A 16,822-nucleotide genomic window follows, 5' to 3' on the forward strand; every position below is an offset into this window, starting at 1 on the left:
ATTTTAAAATTAAATAAAATACAAGTATAATTTTTAGTCTGTTGTTTGCTAAATTGATAGGTTTGAAATATTTAAGAGCCTTATAGTAAAACTGCTTAATATAAACAACGTTATCACATTCATTTGTGGCCTATGAAATCACCGGAGTCACGGCTTCAGCAGTCTCTACTGTAGGACTGACTAAGCAATTGCTAGCACTGTCTTACTTCCAAATGTAAGGCAGCCTTTGGTAAGATGGTTAATCAACAGGAAAAACACAGGGGCATCTCTTCCATAGCTAGACATGTTTGTTAGGAGCAAGGATATTTTCCAAATATTTTAACCTTTTTGTGTGTGGGTTTATGTAAGAACGTGTGCGTGCGTGCGTGCGTGTGCATGTTTCCGTGCACATGTGTAAGTGTGTGTGTGAGCATTTGTCACTCAGATTGACTTTCATAAAGAACTTCTAATGGGAAAAGGATGCACAGGAGTAAGTACTATAGCTGAGAGATTACTGACGTATATGACCACTACTGATATAGTACTGGGAGGCTAATGTCAAATTCTTATAATAATATCAGCAAGGTAAATATAAACAGAATGGAATTTTCAGCTCGACGTCTGTAATAGGATCAGTGGACTGAATAACAAACTGTAGATTTTGCAAAAAGACACGGGCCACTTTGGATAGATCCTTGTTAGTTTTCAGACTCAGCAGGGACATGCAGTAAGCAGCTTCCCTAGATGGAGTCGGGGCCATGGCCAGCTCAAGCATCTCTAACAATCTCCATTCAGCTTTTGACTGCTTCTACCCCAACAGGCAGTATTGAGCCAATCAATTTCATTGTGGCACATCCTGATCACATTTTCAGAAGGAAAGGACAAGAGCAATTACATGAAACTTCTTTCTGGAAATTAAGTAGCTACAGTTCTAAACAGCCAGAAAAATTAAACAGTAGGGAATATGAATCATAACATCAAGCCCTCTTTCAGCTAAAAGTCTAATGCATACTGTATACATACATAATATTCTATTCAGTAGTGGGCAGAATGGATGCTTTCAAAAAGTTTTGTTCTTCTAAAACATTTCTTTTATTATCCTAACTGTATCTAGACTTTTTATTCTATCTCAATATTCTGTCTCTAGAGAATGTAGGGTGGGAGGCAATATAAGTTGGTGGGGACTCCAGACACAAAGGCTCATGTCCATTCATCTCAGCACTGAACAGAACCATGCCTCACCTCTCTCATCCATTCTCGGATGGTTTTGCCAGCTTCTTGATGCCACACATTGTGAACAGAGTCTGTCAATGCCACAGCAGTCACCTTACTTTTTACATCTGCTTCTCGTTGAATCATCTGTTTTAAAAAAGAAAAATAAAACATAGACTCTAATTTTTCTTCCTGATAGAGGCTGCTTAGTCATAGACAATACTATATTAAAAATAAAAAGAGACATGCATCTTTGGCTCAAAGTTACTCTTTTCTATTTGAATACATATCCTATTCTTGTCCATGGATATGAAAAGGCCAACATTTTCTTTCAAAAAGCTAATACCACTTAAGTCTTGGAAGGACATAGCTCTATTATTTTCCATGTGGCTTGACAATTCAAGGATTAAAGGGATCACAGGGGATCCCTGAGGGTTTCTTTTATCAATTTCTTCCATCACTTCCTACTTCAGGGCTTCAGGGAAGTCGGCACCTGGGGCTCACTCTCCTCATTTTCAAGCAGTGGCACTGGTGAAGAAAGGTGCCTTGTTTTAGTTCTCCAATTTAACTGGCCTGCTCTTTACCACGGCCCTGCAATTCCTGGTGATTTTGATACTCCCCCCAAAACTATTCTCTTTCAGTCTATTGATACTATTTTGCTTTCTGATATGTTTTGTTATGTTGGCAAACTATTACATTTTTAACTTCTACCTACACAATGTTATATTTATGAAATTTACTATCTTCTGGAAAGAAGGAATTTGCCTGGCTTGAGACACTGACTACTTCATCAGTGGCAGGCCAAATAAGAAAATGGAAAAGTAAAAATTGTATATCAAATGAAGCAAAAGCTATTTCAATCTGTGAATACTGGACTGCCTGATTCGGCATATTAAAACGTAAGAAAACATAACAAAAACTAAAGCCGGTGCTCTGTCACAATGCTGTGCTGTCCACTGGTGTCCCCACACTGATGAAAAAGGGCAGTTACTGCTTCTCCATCATTTGCTGCTAATTCGCATGAACTGTCCATCAAAAACATAATAGTGTACTTTAACAAAACAGAGAACTGTGAACAGTAAAGAAAGCTCACGCTGTAAGCTACAAGTCCAGACAGAAGACTCTCTCCCATATTCTGAACTAATATCTCAAAATCAATCCTCCCTCATATTAAACTCTGCATTTCATACCTATTAATGAAAATTACATAAAAGCATCTTTACCTCAGCAGCATTTTTGCACCTAAATCTTTTGTATTTTGGTGTGCCTATATTTCCTATAGCAACAAAATACTAAAATTAATATTCATATGCAATACCATAGTCTTACAGAAAAACACCCCCTGAATTAGCAGTGTCTTAAAGGCTTAAATCATATAACAATCCAGTTAAATACTTCATTATTAGTTACTAACAAGTATGCTACCTTCTTTAATTTTTCACTGGATCACTATTGGCACTAGAATATAAAACAGTGCATCAACATCAGATAATTAAAAAAAAATCACACAATAGTGAATACATCTGGCTAAGGATGAAATTTTATGACCTTACTCTTATTTCCTAAACATGAAAACACAAAGAGAGCTAAAGAATTTGATAAGGTCACATTTAAGAATACCCTTTTCTGGCCGGGCGGTGGTGGTGCATGCCTTTAATCCCAGCACTCGGGAGGCAGAGGCAGGCGGATCTCTGTGAGTTCGAGGCCAGCCTGGGCTACCAAGTGAGCTCCAGGAAAGGCGCAAAACTACGCAGAGAAACCCTGTCTCGAAAAACCAAAAACAAAAAAAAGAATACCCTTTTCTGGTATGCTCAAAATTTTTGACCTGGGTTTCATTGTGGTTGTTGCTACCATATGCAGATTTACTTAAGGTTTTATCTGAAGACCCTAAATCTCGACAGCCATTTGTAAGATGAAATAAAACTAACCTATGAACAGGATAAGGACTCAGTGCAAACGCTAAATGTCTGTGGGTTGAAATTCTACAAACTGGAATAATGCAGTCGTTAGATGAGTGAGCCGAGACCATCCATCAGGCAGACACTTCACACACCTGACATGCTCACGTGCCACCCTCCATTTCATCATAGTATAGCCCAAACGACACAGCCATACAGGTCTGTAAAAATCTGCTTTGCAGTTTAAAAATCAATCTGATATTCACATTTAGAAATGTAGAATGGTCAAATTCCTGAAGATCTTAAAGAGAAATTCACATATGAACCCTATGTCAAAGAATCTCAAATATTTGATTCTTTAGGCAGTATCTATTTCCTTCGTCTCAACATGGCTGCAATCCGACTCCGCAGTGATGGGGCTCCATGTGGCTGCACTTGTGTCCAAAGGCAGCACTTGGTCGGCACTGCTGGCCAGCTTCAGTCTCCCTCCCCTTCAGCTGCCCACCCTGCTTCAGTGCCCAACGGTGTGAGCTGGGAAAACACTGAAGTAGAGTGGAGACGACTTTCTAGGAGACTCCATCAGAGACGTTTCAGAACTCACAGATCTTAGAAAGAATATAGTAAAACAAAGGATGGGTGGAGCACAGCTGGACAGGAAAACAAATGATAGGTCATCATTTATAACACAGTAATGTGCTGGGAAGTCCAGAAATCTGAAAAGGAAACAGACATATCACTGAAGTTCTACATGCCCATCTAAGATGGAAATACTGGTATTTAATTAAAATCCATACATGTGTACACTGTAATTTTATTTTCATATGAGTACTTTTCTGGGGAGTGATCCTTAGCTTCCATGAGATTCTCAATGGGTCTGTGAGTCTCTAAAAATGGCAAGGCTCTGCAATCACAGTCTCCACATATTCTTGAATGAACTATGGGGTACTTACTAAGTGATCCCCTAAGACAATCACACTTAAGATCCATTTAACATCTATAACCAGTCTTTCGGAAAGAAACAATGCTATCCATTTCAGGTTGTATCAACGTCACTGAACAGAAGTGATCAAGAGTATGATAATTCATATAGTTAACATCCTAAAGTTCCATGGCTTAGTTCTTATGCACTGCCATGTCCTTACACAGCCCCAGAGAGTAACCTGACAGGGCGGGGAGGGAGCACAGAAATGACAGATGCGTGGACAGTGAAAGCTGAGCTATGAAGGCAGGCTTAGCCAATCTCTTGCCAGGAGTGGTCTCTGCAGCAGAGCAGTCCCAGCCGCAAACATCTGAGGAGAGAAAGCCACAGCGGACATTTCTGCACATACTATCAACATTTTCACTCAGCTTTGCCGCCCCTCTATGCTTCATGCAGAGGGCAGGCTTTGCTGATCTCTAATGGGTCTGAGGAACATGTCAACAATACACATCCATTCATGAGTTCACACATTCAAGGCTTCCTCTACTCACTACAATGAATGGTAAACTTACAATCGGTATTTTTATGTGTATAATATTTATATCTGAAAATTATCCAATAAATTTTAAAGCAAATAATATATTAATTAGTAAGGATTGTTGATTTATTTCCCATTTTATTCATAAATACTACTTAAGTTTATGTTAAACATGTTGTTTCACCTAAAATGATAATGAAACAGTCTGAGACCTGTTAAGAAAATGGTCACAGCAACAACCCACAACTCCAGAGAAGCTAGCTAAAAAGAAAAATCCAAAGAGGGACCCATGGAGCACCCGGGAAAGGGTAAACAGATGAGATCTCCATGAGTAAACTGGGGGTAAGAGGTGGGCAATGGAGAGTAGGGGATGGGGGATGAGAACATAAGGGAATGGGATGGTCAAGCTGGAACAGGAATGGAGGGGGAGAGCAATGAGAGAGATACCATGATAGAGGGAGACATCATGGGGATAGAGAAAAACCCGGTGCTAGGAAAGTTGCCAGGAATCCCCAAGGATGACCACAGCTTGGACTAGAAATAGTGGAGAGGGTGCCTGAACTGAACTGGCTTGCCCCAGTGACCAGATCAGTGAATACCTTAACTGTCATTACAGAGCTTTTCTGTAATAACTGATGGAGGCAGATGCAGAGATTCATAACCAAACACCAGGGAGAGCTCCAGGAGTCCAGCCAAAGACAGAGAAGACAGATTCTATGAGCAAGAGCAACAAGATCATGATGGGGAAACATGCAGAGATAACCAAATCAAACTAGTAGGAACTCATGTAAGTTGGATCAATGGCTGTGGAGCCTGCATGGGACTGGACTAGGCCCTCTGCATGGTGAGACAGTTGTGTAGCTTGACTTGCTTGGGGGGGGGGGCTGGCAGAAGGATCAGAATCCATCCCTGGTGCATGATCAGACATTTTGGAGCCCACTACCTATGATGGGACACCTCTTGCAGCCTTGAGGCAGGGGCAAGAGCTTGGACTTGCCTCTACTGGATGTGCCTCCCCATGGGAGGCCTTGCTTTCTTTTGTGTGTGGGGGAAGGGGGTGGGTTGAGAGGGGGAGGTTCAGGAGTGGAAGGAGGGAACACGGAGATATTTGATTGGTGTGTAAAATGAATGAAAAAAAATTCTCAATAAAAAGAAGAAAATGGTCACAGAACTCATAGGTATTAAGACAAGACAACTGTGGCTTGATAGAAGATGTGCACTGTTGCATGCATACATCCACACACATATACAAATACATATATGTGTGAACGCATAGATATCACAATGGATACTTTTTTAGCAAATTATGAGGTTATTGTCATAAATAAATAATTGATTAACTCTTCAACAGCATTTGGGGTTTAAAAAATAATTTTAAAAAATGACTCCAAATAAGTAAGGAATTTTGAAAAACCAACAAACATGCCAAGATAAGAACCAGTTTCAATTTAAAAAAAAAACCCTCAAAATCAAGAGTGTTTAAAATTTACAGTTCTGAACTAAATAATGTATAGATTAAAAGGAAATTATTTTTATAAACTAAATTGATGTTAGTGTATAAGGTATTTTATCCTATCACTTGATTTTCCCCTTCTTAATTCTACCCAGTAATCTCCTTATATTTCTTTCAATTCAGGTTCAATATAAATTAATCTGCTTTCACATTCACTATTTTGTGTAGATGTAATTCTAAACGGTCTTATTAGATAAGAAACATAGAGCCAAATGCAGAGTTAAAAGCCCAAAGATCAGAGAGCAGTAGCCAAGAGCTAAGACCACCTTCTTACCCCTCGCTGCAGCTGCCATCCTTCCCCCTGAGCAAGAGACCTACTTCCTGTGTGTATTTTTATTGTCTTTCTGTTCTGCTTTCTCATTGGTTGTAAACCCAACCATGTGACTTTCTCATCACTGCCTGTCTATACAGACCTCCAGGTCTCTATGGTTGGTACTTGGATTAAAGGTGCGTGTCACCATGATGGCTGTGTCCTTGAACACACAGACTCTGCCTGCCATGTGAGTGGACTAAGGGCGCATGCTACCACTGCCAGACTTCTGCTTAATGGCTATGACCTCTGATCCCCAGGCAACTTAATTTCTTAACATACAAATAAAATCACATTTCAGCACAAATAAAATATTACCATAATTTTATATGTTCCTAGTCTAACAAAAATTTAATCCACTCAGTACCAAGTACTTTGAATGGGTCAAAAGCATATGCCATCTGTATTTGGGTTCATATTAGTCACATTTTTGATGGGGCTGAAATGAAATGGGGAACTCATTTGTCTTGCTTCTTCTTCCAAGGTAAGTTTTGAAGTCTTAAGCAACCACGGTCAGACTGATGGGCCTAGAAGATCATGAGGCAGGATGAAGAGCAGTGGGCCCTGGTCAGAAGCCATTACCCTAGTTCTCTCCACACAGGCCTGGCCTCTCTGCAGGGCTGCTGTCTTCTTCCAGCAGTCATGCAGGCCTTTCCTGACACCTAACTGACTTCACCATGTTTCCCCAAAAGCTCTTACTGATGTATCTGACATTCTTTTAATAAGTTCTCGGCCAAATCTAGATGCTTCACACCATTCTAAAGGTTCAGTCTCCCTTCAGTATGGTTAAATTTAGACTTTCCTCCAGATTTCATTCTTCTGGAGCTTCACAATGAGCTCCCCACCCCCAGAAAAGAACCCGAAACACTGTGCCCTGACCACTGCATTCATGGGGTCACTGAAGCTGTGAAGTCTAGACCCAGCAACACTTGACAGATGGGGAGAGGCCTCCCCTGAGAGATTAGGGAATAGTTCAGAGTTGCTGGGGAAGGGTTGCCATATTCTTTAGCAGTGTAGCCACTGATAAGCTGCCCATGCTCCAGTAGATAATCTCCGTCCCATACCTGTGCATGTGACTTTAATGAAACTTAATGTGTCACACACGTAGAAGCCATGAAAGTATGAGGGGACTTGGGAAGAACAATTTCAGCAGAAGAGGAAGAAAAATTAGAGAAGGAACTGGGAATGAAAACTACTTAAATTCATTATATACATGTATGAAACTGTCAAAGAATCAAAGAAATGAAAAAAATTGATGTAATTTAAATTAAATTAAGGGAAAGACATGTCTTGATTTTTATTTGAAGCAGGAAGAAGTTGACGCCTTAAGGATGTCCTGCTGTGAAGTCTTTAGCAAATTTTTCATTCTGGGTCTCAGATTTTGGGAATTAAATAACCCCCAAAGGGTACTCTTACCCTAAAGAAGGGGGTTCTGAACTGGAATGGCTTCACTCTAACATAAAAGAAGTCATGATTTTACTTCCTGAATTTCTGGCCTTCAGGCTATTTACTTGTCCTCATGTTTTAAAACCCAAGAGACATCCTGAAAGAGGCCATTATGGGTTGGGTGTAGGGGTGTGTGCATGCATGTGCAGGGCATATCTACATTTTTATAGAGAATGTTTTAAACATGAGGGAAATATGTTAAGTCTTCTGTCAGAAAATACATGCATTATTTTTACATTATGACATGTGTTACACATATGTACAGAGGGTTACAGCATGTGAATGTCTTGTACAGGAAACAGTATTCTGAAAGGAAATCAAACAATGCATGTTCCTTCAGATTAGGCTCTGACATGACTGTAGTTTATAAACCCAATGGCCATGACTACTGCGTGAGCATAGATACATCACTGTTCTGGTTAGTAGCACAGCTGAGCTTCGTGGTATCTTTTAAAGAAACGTGTATATAAATAGATTAGCTCCCTCTAGAGATCCACTGGTTAAGAATTCAGATTAAGCAGTTTCCAAAGTGCGAAGAGTAGTAAGAGCTAGTACCATTCAACCTTTCACTGTACCTCTGCACAGTGTTTCTTCTTGAAGAGAGCTGGTATATGGTTCGATAAGCACCAACATTTCCCACAACCCTCTCCCATCCCTTACACTCTGCCTGGATAGTCCCTATCAAACAGCATTCCATGCTGGGTACCAATGTGCCAATCAGCCAGCATTAGATTTGGCAATCTTTTCTGTTATGTCAGTGGCAGAGACAACTTCTCTTTCTTCCTTCTTTTGGTTAAGCCTAACCCAGTAACATACAACACAAATCTCTCTCTCTAGCATTCACATTTTTACTCTGTCCTCCAGGGTGCTGGCTCTTCTGGTGATGATAATGAGACACACAAATTTCAGTAGATGAAATGTGAAGACAAAGCTGTCCAGCAGGAAATTCAGACCAAAATCACACTTAGCTCTCACAGTTCACACTTCAAATATGCATTTCCTATTTTTATGGAATAAAAGTTATCACATAAGAAGTGTTCATAATTTAAATTTAAGGACTTTAGAGTTAGATTCCCTGGATCAGATACTTGCTTCAGGCAATCCCAGGAAAGATACCTTAAATAAATGATTTTGACTTCTTTTCAGTGCTTCAATTTTTACTATGAGAGTATCAACAGAGATGATAAACGTACTTCCATTACAGCACCATCTTGACTGTTACAGGAGGAAAAGCAGCAGCAGACAGGACACTGAGCACACACCAGGTGGTCTATGCAGGTGTGCGGCACAAACTGTCCCATGTCCCCATTCCCTACAAATGCATTTAATGACCAACACTCGGTTCCAAAACATCTTTCCTTGATGCCGGTGAGGCAATACTGCTATAATGGCATGGGTCAGTGGTAGGAAGTGCTAATTATTATGTTTCCTTAAGATCCTAAAATCAGCGTAGGAGAGCAGCCACAGCACCATGCACCGGAAGGGAGGGCAGCACTGCTGGGCAGCACCGTGGCAACTCTACCTTCCTAACGCTTGGGAGACCTTTCCAGAAGACTGGAGACGGCAAAGAAGTGTGGCCACACATGCAGCACCGCTAAGCCAGGGAAAAAGAATCCTTCGATTTTTTTGATACGGAAGTGTAGCTCCAATTTTCTTAGGATAAGCCCTGAGATTTCAAGTATGTCCAGAGGAAGGTGGTATAGTGTTAGAGTTAAGAGCAGGCAGCGGAGGAGCTGAGAAGTCTTGAAGTTTTTCTAGTTCTTGTTGAAACCCTTAAATGAGAATTACAGTAGTAGTTACCTCCCGAGCAAACGGAGGACGAGGCACTTTATGGTGGATATGACACCAGCTATTAATGACCTCTACTCTCACTTTCATTTCCATGTTTTTAGTGCACAATTCCTTTGAGATATGGTATCAACGTACTCTTCTTTGACAACAAAATTCATGCTGAGAGAGGAAAATTTTGAAGGGTCAGAAAACTGCTCTATCAATCTGTATTCCCATCTCTTCAAATGTATACAGTGATTTGGGCTTGCTAACACGTTTTTAAGAGCAATCATTTGGTATAGACAGGATGGCCATACATTTCCAGTTGCACCGGGCAGACTGGAGCGGATCTGTTAAACTATTGTAAACATTATCACTCTTTTCACTAAGCAAGTGTTCTGGCCTGGACAGAAGCTAACTTGGTCACTGTATTATAGCACAGACACTAAAAGTGATTCTCATTCTGTTGAATGATTAATAATTTAAGTATATGCTCCAAGCTTACATAGTTAACAGGACTTGGTGGGTTTTAAAACAAGAACACATGAAATTGAGAGGGAATATTGGTGGGATGGTGGGGAAGGGAAGAAACTGGAAAGGAGGGAATGGAGGGTAGATTTGATCAAAACACATTTTGTGCTTGTGTGAAACTCTTTAAAAAGAAAAGAAGCCATGTAGAAAAATGAAGGACAAGTATTTTAAAAGGCTCCTAAATTCAAAGCTAAGAGCACGCCTCAGTGCTTGCAGAGCCCCTCACGGATGGACAGGCAGTCTCACCCCCTGGTTAGGTAAACATGGCCAGCTGGGTCTCCACTACAGCAACAGGATAAGACAACATTCTTTTTTCCTGTGCTTTGAAGTTCTAGCTCCAATTCTTGCAACCTTTGTCTAATTTCAGGAAGGAAAAGTTCTCCACAGGCAAGGACACCAAGGGAAGGGCCTGTAAACTGAAGCTTTTTGGGTCACAGGCATTTATGAAGATAAGTCTCCAGCCACAGATAGGGAATGGCAAACTGTGATTTATTATTGCAGGCCGTCAGAAGAGAGCAGCAATAACTTCCTTTTCCTTTCCTGCCTCACCATGCTGCCATGGGCAGGCCTCTGCAAGCAGAAAAAGACACGGGTAAGGGAGGTAAAGGAAGGGAAAACAGGCAGCATGGTCTGGGAGTTGAAAGAGAGGATGAGCACTTTACAAAACTACATGATGTGAAAGGAAAAGACAGTAACTGAAAACATACTCTATGAACCAAGAAGACAGCCAGCCAGCATCTCTTATATCAGAGTCAATTAAACTGTAGGAAAAAAAGAATGTCAGTACTAAGTAAATAGTTTAAGAAATGCTCACAATGGCTTATTTGAGAAAGAGGTTTGATTTTATAAGATAGACCATAGAAGGCAAGATATTATAAAACATGGATTTGGCAATTATAATGAATGTATATGAAAAAGACATGTTATAAGAAATAAACACTGTCAACCTCCAAGTATAAGGCAGCCTTAGCAAGAGAGACATTTAAATGGTGGTAGTTGGGATTAAAAATGATATATTAATTACAAGTTTATGGATATATTTGATACTAAGTAATTTTGACACAAATTACTTCATATTTATAATATCCAGTTAAAACCAGTTCTGAGCTTTTGTTGATTGATTTCTTCTAGAAACACTTGGGCACACTAATAAGTACTTATTAGTATGTAAGTACTCAAGAATCACCATATATTCAATGGTTTGAGAATCTGCAGCAAAAAAAAAAATTGCTATAATTGAAGAGTGGTAGGGAATATTCACTGGGAACAGAGTTCCAATCATGAAGGTGGACTGCATAACATATAGTCTGTTCATTTGGAAAACAGAAGATAAAGGAATGAGATTTTCTTCCTTCAAGAATATATAAACCTGCCGGGTGGTGGTGGTGCACGCCTTTAATCCCAGCACTAGGGAGGCAGAGCCAGGCGGATCTCTGTGAGTTTGAGGCCAGCCTGGACTACAGAGCGAGATCCATGACAGGCTCCAAAGCTACACGGAGAAACCCTGTCTCAAAAAAAAAAAAAAAAAAAAAAAAAAGCTTTCCTTGCTGGGCGGTGGTAGTGTACACCTTTAATCCCAGCACTCTGGGAGGCAGAGGTAGGCGGATCTCTGTGAGTTCGAGGCCAGCCTGGGCTACAAAATGAGTCCCAGGAAAGGTGCAAAGCTACACAGAGAAACCATGTCTCGGGAAAAAAAAAAAAAAGAGAGAGAGAGAGAGAAAGAATATATAAACCTGCTTCTGAGTCTGATGACCTGAGTTCAATCCCTGGGACCCACAAAAGGAAAAAGCTGATCCCCACAAGTTGTCCCTTGACCTCCATGTATAATCATATGTATGGCACATGCACACACACACACACACATATACATGGACAAAAAATAAATAATAATGCAACAAAAATATAAAGCAAGATTCTTATTACCTATATTGTTTTAAATATACTTTAACAACTATAAATTCTGTGATATGGCATGAACAGAGAAAATCGTATTCTCATTTATAAACTGTTGTAATATATGTTTTCTGACCTGTAGTAAGAGTTCACAATTTAGGAGGGAAATGGATCCATGTATGTCCTGTATAGGCCATTAACTGACTATATACATACATATGTCTAATTTCACAGAAATATTTATTTTCAGTGTGGAAATTTTCTTTAATGTTTAATAAGTGGTAAATTACATGTATACCATGGAATTTTTTCAATGAAAATAGATTTTTCCATTCTCGCACAATATATCCTGATTACAGTTTCCCCTTCCTCTACTCATCCCAGTTTCTCTCCACATTCCATCCCATCCAGATCCACCCCCTTTCTGTCTCTCCTTAGAAAACAAACAGGCTTCTAAGAGACAATAATAAAATAAAAATATAGCAAGACAAAACGAAAGCTAATACATTGGAATTCGCCAAAAAAAAAGGGGGAAAGAGCACAAGAAAAGGCACAAACAGACCCACTCATTTGCGCACTCAGGAACACCATAAAAACATGAAACTGGAAGTTAGAATACAGACGCGATGGACCTGGTGCAGACCCATGCAGGCCTGTGCATGCTGCTCCAGTCTCTTTGAGTTCATATGAGCTTTGATCATGGTGACATAGAGGGCCTTGTTCTCCTTGCTTCCTCCATCTCCCTGGCTCTTATACTCTTTCTGCCTCCTCTTCTACAGGGTTCTCTGAGCCCTGAGGGGAGTGATTTGGTGGAGACTGAATTTTTCAAGGTCTGTCACTATCTGCATAATGTCTGGTTGTGGGTCTCTGTATTTAGAACAAGTATTTTTTAAGTAGGCTGGTAGTTGAGAGATTGTACACTTGTTTTATATATAAGGAAATTGATGGCAAGGAAAATTAAGTAATTTTCCCATGTTCACACAGTACATGGCACGGCTACACCACTTGACTCTCAATCCTATGTCCTTATTGTTGCACATTATAGCCTAGATTTTCTTTTCTGAAATATTTACAATATTGGAAAATCATTTGCTTACTGCCTCTTTCCTGCTAAAATGTAGGTTCTTAGAGGTCAAGTTCACATTTTGCCAACACCACATTCTTATTTGTAACCCACTGATTAGAACATAACATACTAACACACAATGATTTCTCAAAAGTTATTTGTGGAAGGGTGTGTGTTTAAAGAAATGAACTACATCATGGAAGGGTGCTTAGGAAGCTAGAGATATATCTTGTTTGAAGACTTAGAAACGTTTTACATTACATATTGTATCTCTCAGTATCTAGCATGCAAGATAGCTGTGAAAGACAGTTCTATAATTAACAGACGATGAAGAGTAAAGAATGACATGATGGGCAGTGGGGGTGGGGAGGATACTGAAGGTCCAGTAATATCCATGTACAACTCTAGGGTGGGTCTAAATCAGGGGTCCTTCAGTGTTCTCCAAAGTTGCGTCCAGACAGCTCGGTCTTTAGTGTCCCATATGATTCCATCTTTGGGTCCAAGTGACTCATGGGATCCTGATGTAGCAGACAGTCCTAAGAGCTGGGGCAGGGAACTCCCAATTGGAATGCAAGTCCACCACAGCAGGAGAGAAAGCCCAGCTTCTGCTTGCAGTCTGACTAAGCCGAAACTGCCTTTCTAGTGTGCCCAACACTCTACTCTCTGACTTGTGCATTCTATAATCAAATTATGATTTATATTGTGAATGTCTAACAGACCAAATAGATTTCTCTTAGATTTAAATCATTTCACAGTCTCACACATATTATCTCACTAATTTTTTCATTATTCCCCAGCTAGAGATCATGAAAAAAAAAAAAACCAAAACAACAACAACAACAAAAAACCCTCAAAAAACTACAAGTATTGACCGCTGAAAGCAAACCTAAATTTCAAATTGTATTCTGTAAGTCCAGTGGGAATGACTGGATTTTCAAAATTTCCCATGGAATGTGGGTCAGGTAAAGCACAGTTTATCACACGGACATTAAAGGCCAAGCTAGATGTGACTTCAAACTTGAGTGGACTTACGTACAAAGTAATCTTAACTTCAAATGAAGTACAGAAAAATCACTATTCCACATGTTCTGAGACAAGATCAAGCTTTAGGGTGACAACACATGGTCTGAGAGGTGTCACTGAAGAGCAATCAGCGAGCTTTTCAAATTTTGGCCTTCTTATATGGATAAAACAAAAACTGTGCTTTGTAAAGCTGTGAACTAAAGACACAAACATTTGACTCATTTCTGGAACACAGTTGCTCTGTGTTTTCAAATGTTTCTAACTTTTTGCTTCTAGAAATTCAAGGTATCTTCATTTGATCACTTTTCTTCAATGTAGGCTCTGATTTTCACAAGTAAAATGGTGGTACTGATATGGTCTGTATATATGGGGGGGGGCAGCTCCTGATCAGCTAAATCAAAGTCCTTGAATGTTCTTAAATTAGGATATGCTGATCAAGTGTGAATTATTATAGTTACTGTAAAAAAAAATTACAGGCTGACAACCATTTTTAGATGGGTAAAAGACAGTATTGTAACTGTAAGTAACTGGCTTCATGTACTATTTGAAAATATTTGAACAAGGGTCTCTAGATGGCTGCACTACCTAGGAACTTACATTAAATACCCAAGACTTCTGTTTCTGTTTCAACATTCAAGCAAACACTGTTTCTATAAGACATTTTTATTCAATCAACTACTTAGAACACCATTTAAGCGGTGGAGCCCATGCCCAGCAGTAGATGGTCAACACAAAATGGACTCAGTGGCATCTTTGTAGGCTCTTTGTCTCATAAAGCTATGTCAGGGCTGTTTATTTTATTTTTTCTGCCTTGCAGGTCCTTTGTGTATATATCATGTCTTCCAGTTTGGGGTTTTATGGGATTCCTGAGTGAATGAATCTGTGGGTTTCTTATGCTTTTTTGGGGTTCTTTTTCTTGTTTTGTTCCTTGGTCATATTTGGAGTTATTTGGATTTATTCCCGACACGACTGTTTGTTTTCTAAGGAAAACAGAAAGGGTGTGGCTCAGATGGGTGGGAAGGTGGGGAGGAACTGGGAGGAATAAAGGAAGGGAAACCACAGTATACTGTATGAAAAAAATCTATTTTCAATAAAAGAAAAAAAAAGAGGCAATAGCTGTGAAATTGCTCAGATTTAAATTTTACATATGTCATTAAAAATAAAACTAGAGTTTCTTATAAAAAATAAATGTACGGCCGGGCGGTGGTGGCGCACGCCTTTAATCCCAGCACTCAGGAGGCAGAGGCAGGCGGATCTCTGTGAGTTCGAGGCCAGCCTGGGCTACCAAGTGAGTTCCAGGAAAGGCGCAAAGCTACACAGAGAAACCCTGTCTCGAAAAACCAAAAATAAATAAATAAATAAATAAATAAATAAATAAATAAATGTACACCACACTGATCAACATGTATAGGACAATTTTTAAAGAAGGGGTTTAAAAACACAATTCTGCAGAAATAAACATTTGGAATATTACATTTTGAAACAGGGCTTTCAGGAACTTTATTTTTTACAGATACCCTATGAAAGCTGGGTAGGAGAAAGATGAGACTGGGTTAAAAGTAGCTGTTTCCTTACAGGTATATGGCTACACATCATTTCCTAGACAGTGAACATGCACACGCACTACATTAGTAACAGAACATCTCTGAGTTCATACACCAGTGAACCATAAACAAGAGTCATTGCACACTAAGTGTCCTCTATCGATATCCACCCTAATGGAAAACACTAGAGCAGAGCTTCAGCTCACTAAAGGGAGAGAGGACCCTGAAGCCGCTCATTTAGACATCTGATGACAGATCCGATGTCCAGGTGCACTGAGAAGTGCCACTGAGGAAGGTGATGCCGGGCACAGGAGAACTCTTCTCTGGGACAGTTTAAAGCTCCATTTGCCTTTATGTGTCCTTCCTTAATTCTCTCTCTCTCTCTCTCTCTCTCTCTCTCTCTCTCTCTCTCTCTCTCTCTCTCTCTCTCTCACACACACACACACACACACACAGTGGTGGCATTCTACCAGTTGAGTCCATGATTTGCAGCCTCTATCCTACTACTATGAAACTTTGCTGCAAATCCATGAGCCTGAAATAATCACACAGCAATAATTTAAAATAAACATAGTACTTAGCTTACACAGTATAAGATATTTAATAAGTGTCTGCATGAATTGTGATACGAGGCAAGATTTTGTTACATCACACCTTTTGTTAAGTAGCCAATTTAGCCGATATGAAATCCTATAAAACAGCAACGATATAATAAAGAGTCAGTAGTTCACTAATTTAGAAAGTCAATTATATGTCATTGCTTCATATCAGGTTAATTACTTCATTTACATTTTTAGAATTTTTAAGCAGTTCATAAAAGGTACCAGATTGACAGTAGTGCAAGCTGAAATTCTTACACTATTTTTACAGTTAATAATGTAAAAGGCAATATACAAAACAGAATTACACATAGATTTTATATGATGAGACTCAAGACACACTGTAGATATATATGAACAAGAGAAATGCTTCCAGAGAAAAAATTACCAAACACATAACAGTACGCAAGGAAAGTAGCACACTGCTGGACAACTTCCAAGTTGTCCTTCTAGGCACATATATATGAAAACAATGGAGGCTACACAGCAACAAAACCTGTGATTGAAGAAGAGAGTGAATTGCATTCTAGAGGAGTTCAAGGCAAACTGGATGGAAAAGAGAGTAAAAGTGGCTGAGGGAA

General features: G+C 39.6%; 1 protein-coding gene across 1 annotated transcript in view; it reads right to left on the reverse strand.

The window, feature by feature from the left end:
* The window catches only part of LOC114697379 (cotranscriptional regulator FAM172A), a gene marked incomplete at its 5' end in the record, with an annotated part of 244,241 nt that overhangs the window by 136,176 nt on the left and 91,243 nt on the right, over window positions 1–16,822 (reverse strand). Inside the window, one exon of the mRNA XM_028875626.2 lies at window positions 1,222–1,338. Coding sequence (XP_028731459.2) covers window positions 1,222–1,338 — 117 coding nt within the window. The remainder of the gene's footprint in view (window positions 1–1,221; window positions 1,339–16,822) is intronic.

The sequence above is a fragment of the Peromyscus leucopus genome, chromosome 11, assembly GCF_004664715.2.
Source record: "Peromyscus leucopus breed LL Stock chromosome 11, UCI_PerLeu_2.1, whole genome shotgun sequence".
NCBI lineage: Eukaryota > Metazoa > Chordata > Mammalia > Rodentia > Cricetidae > Peromyscus > Peromyscus leucopus.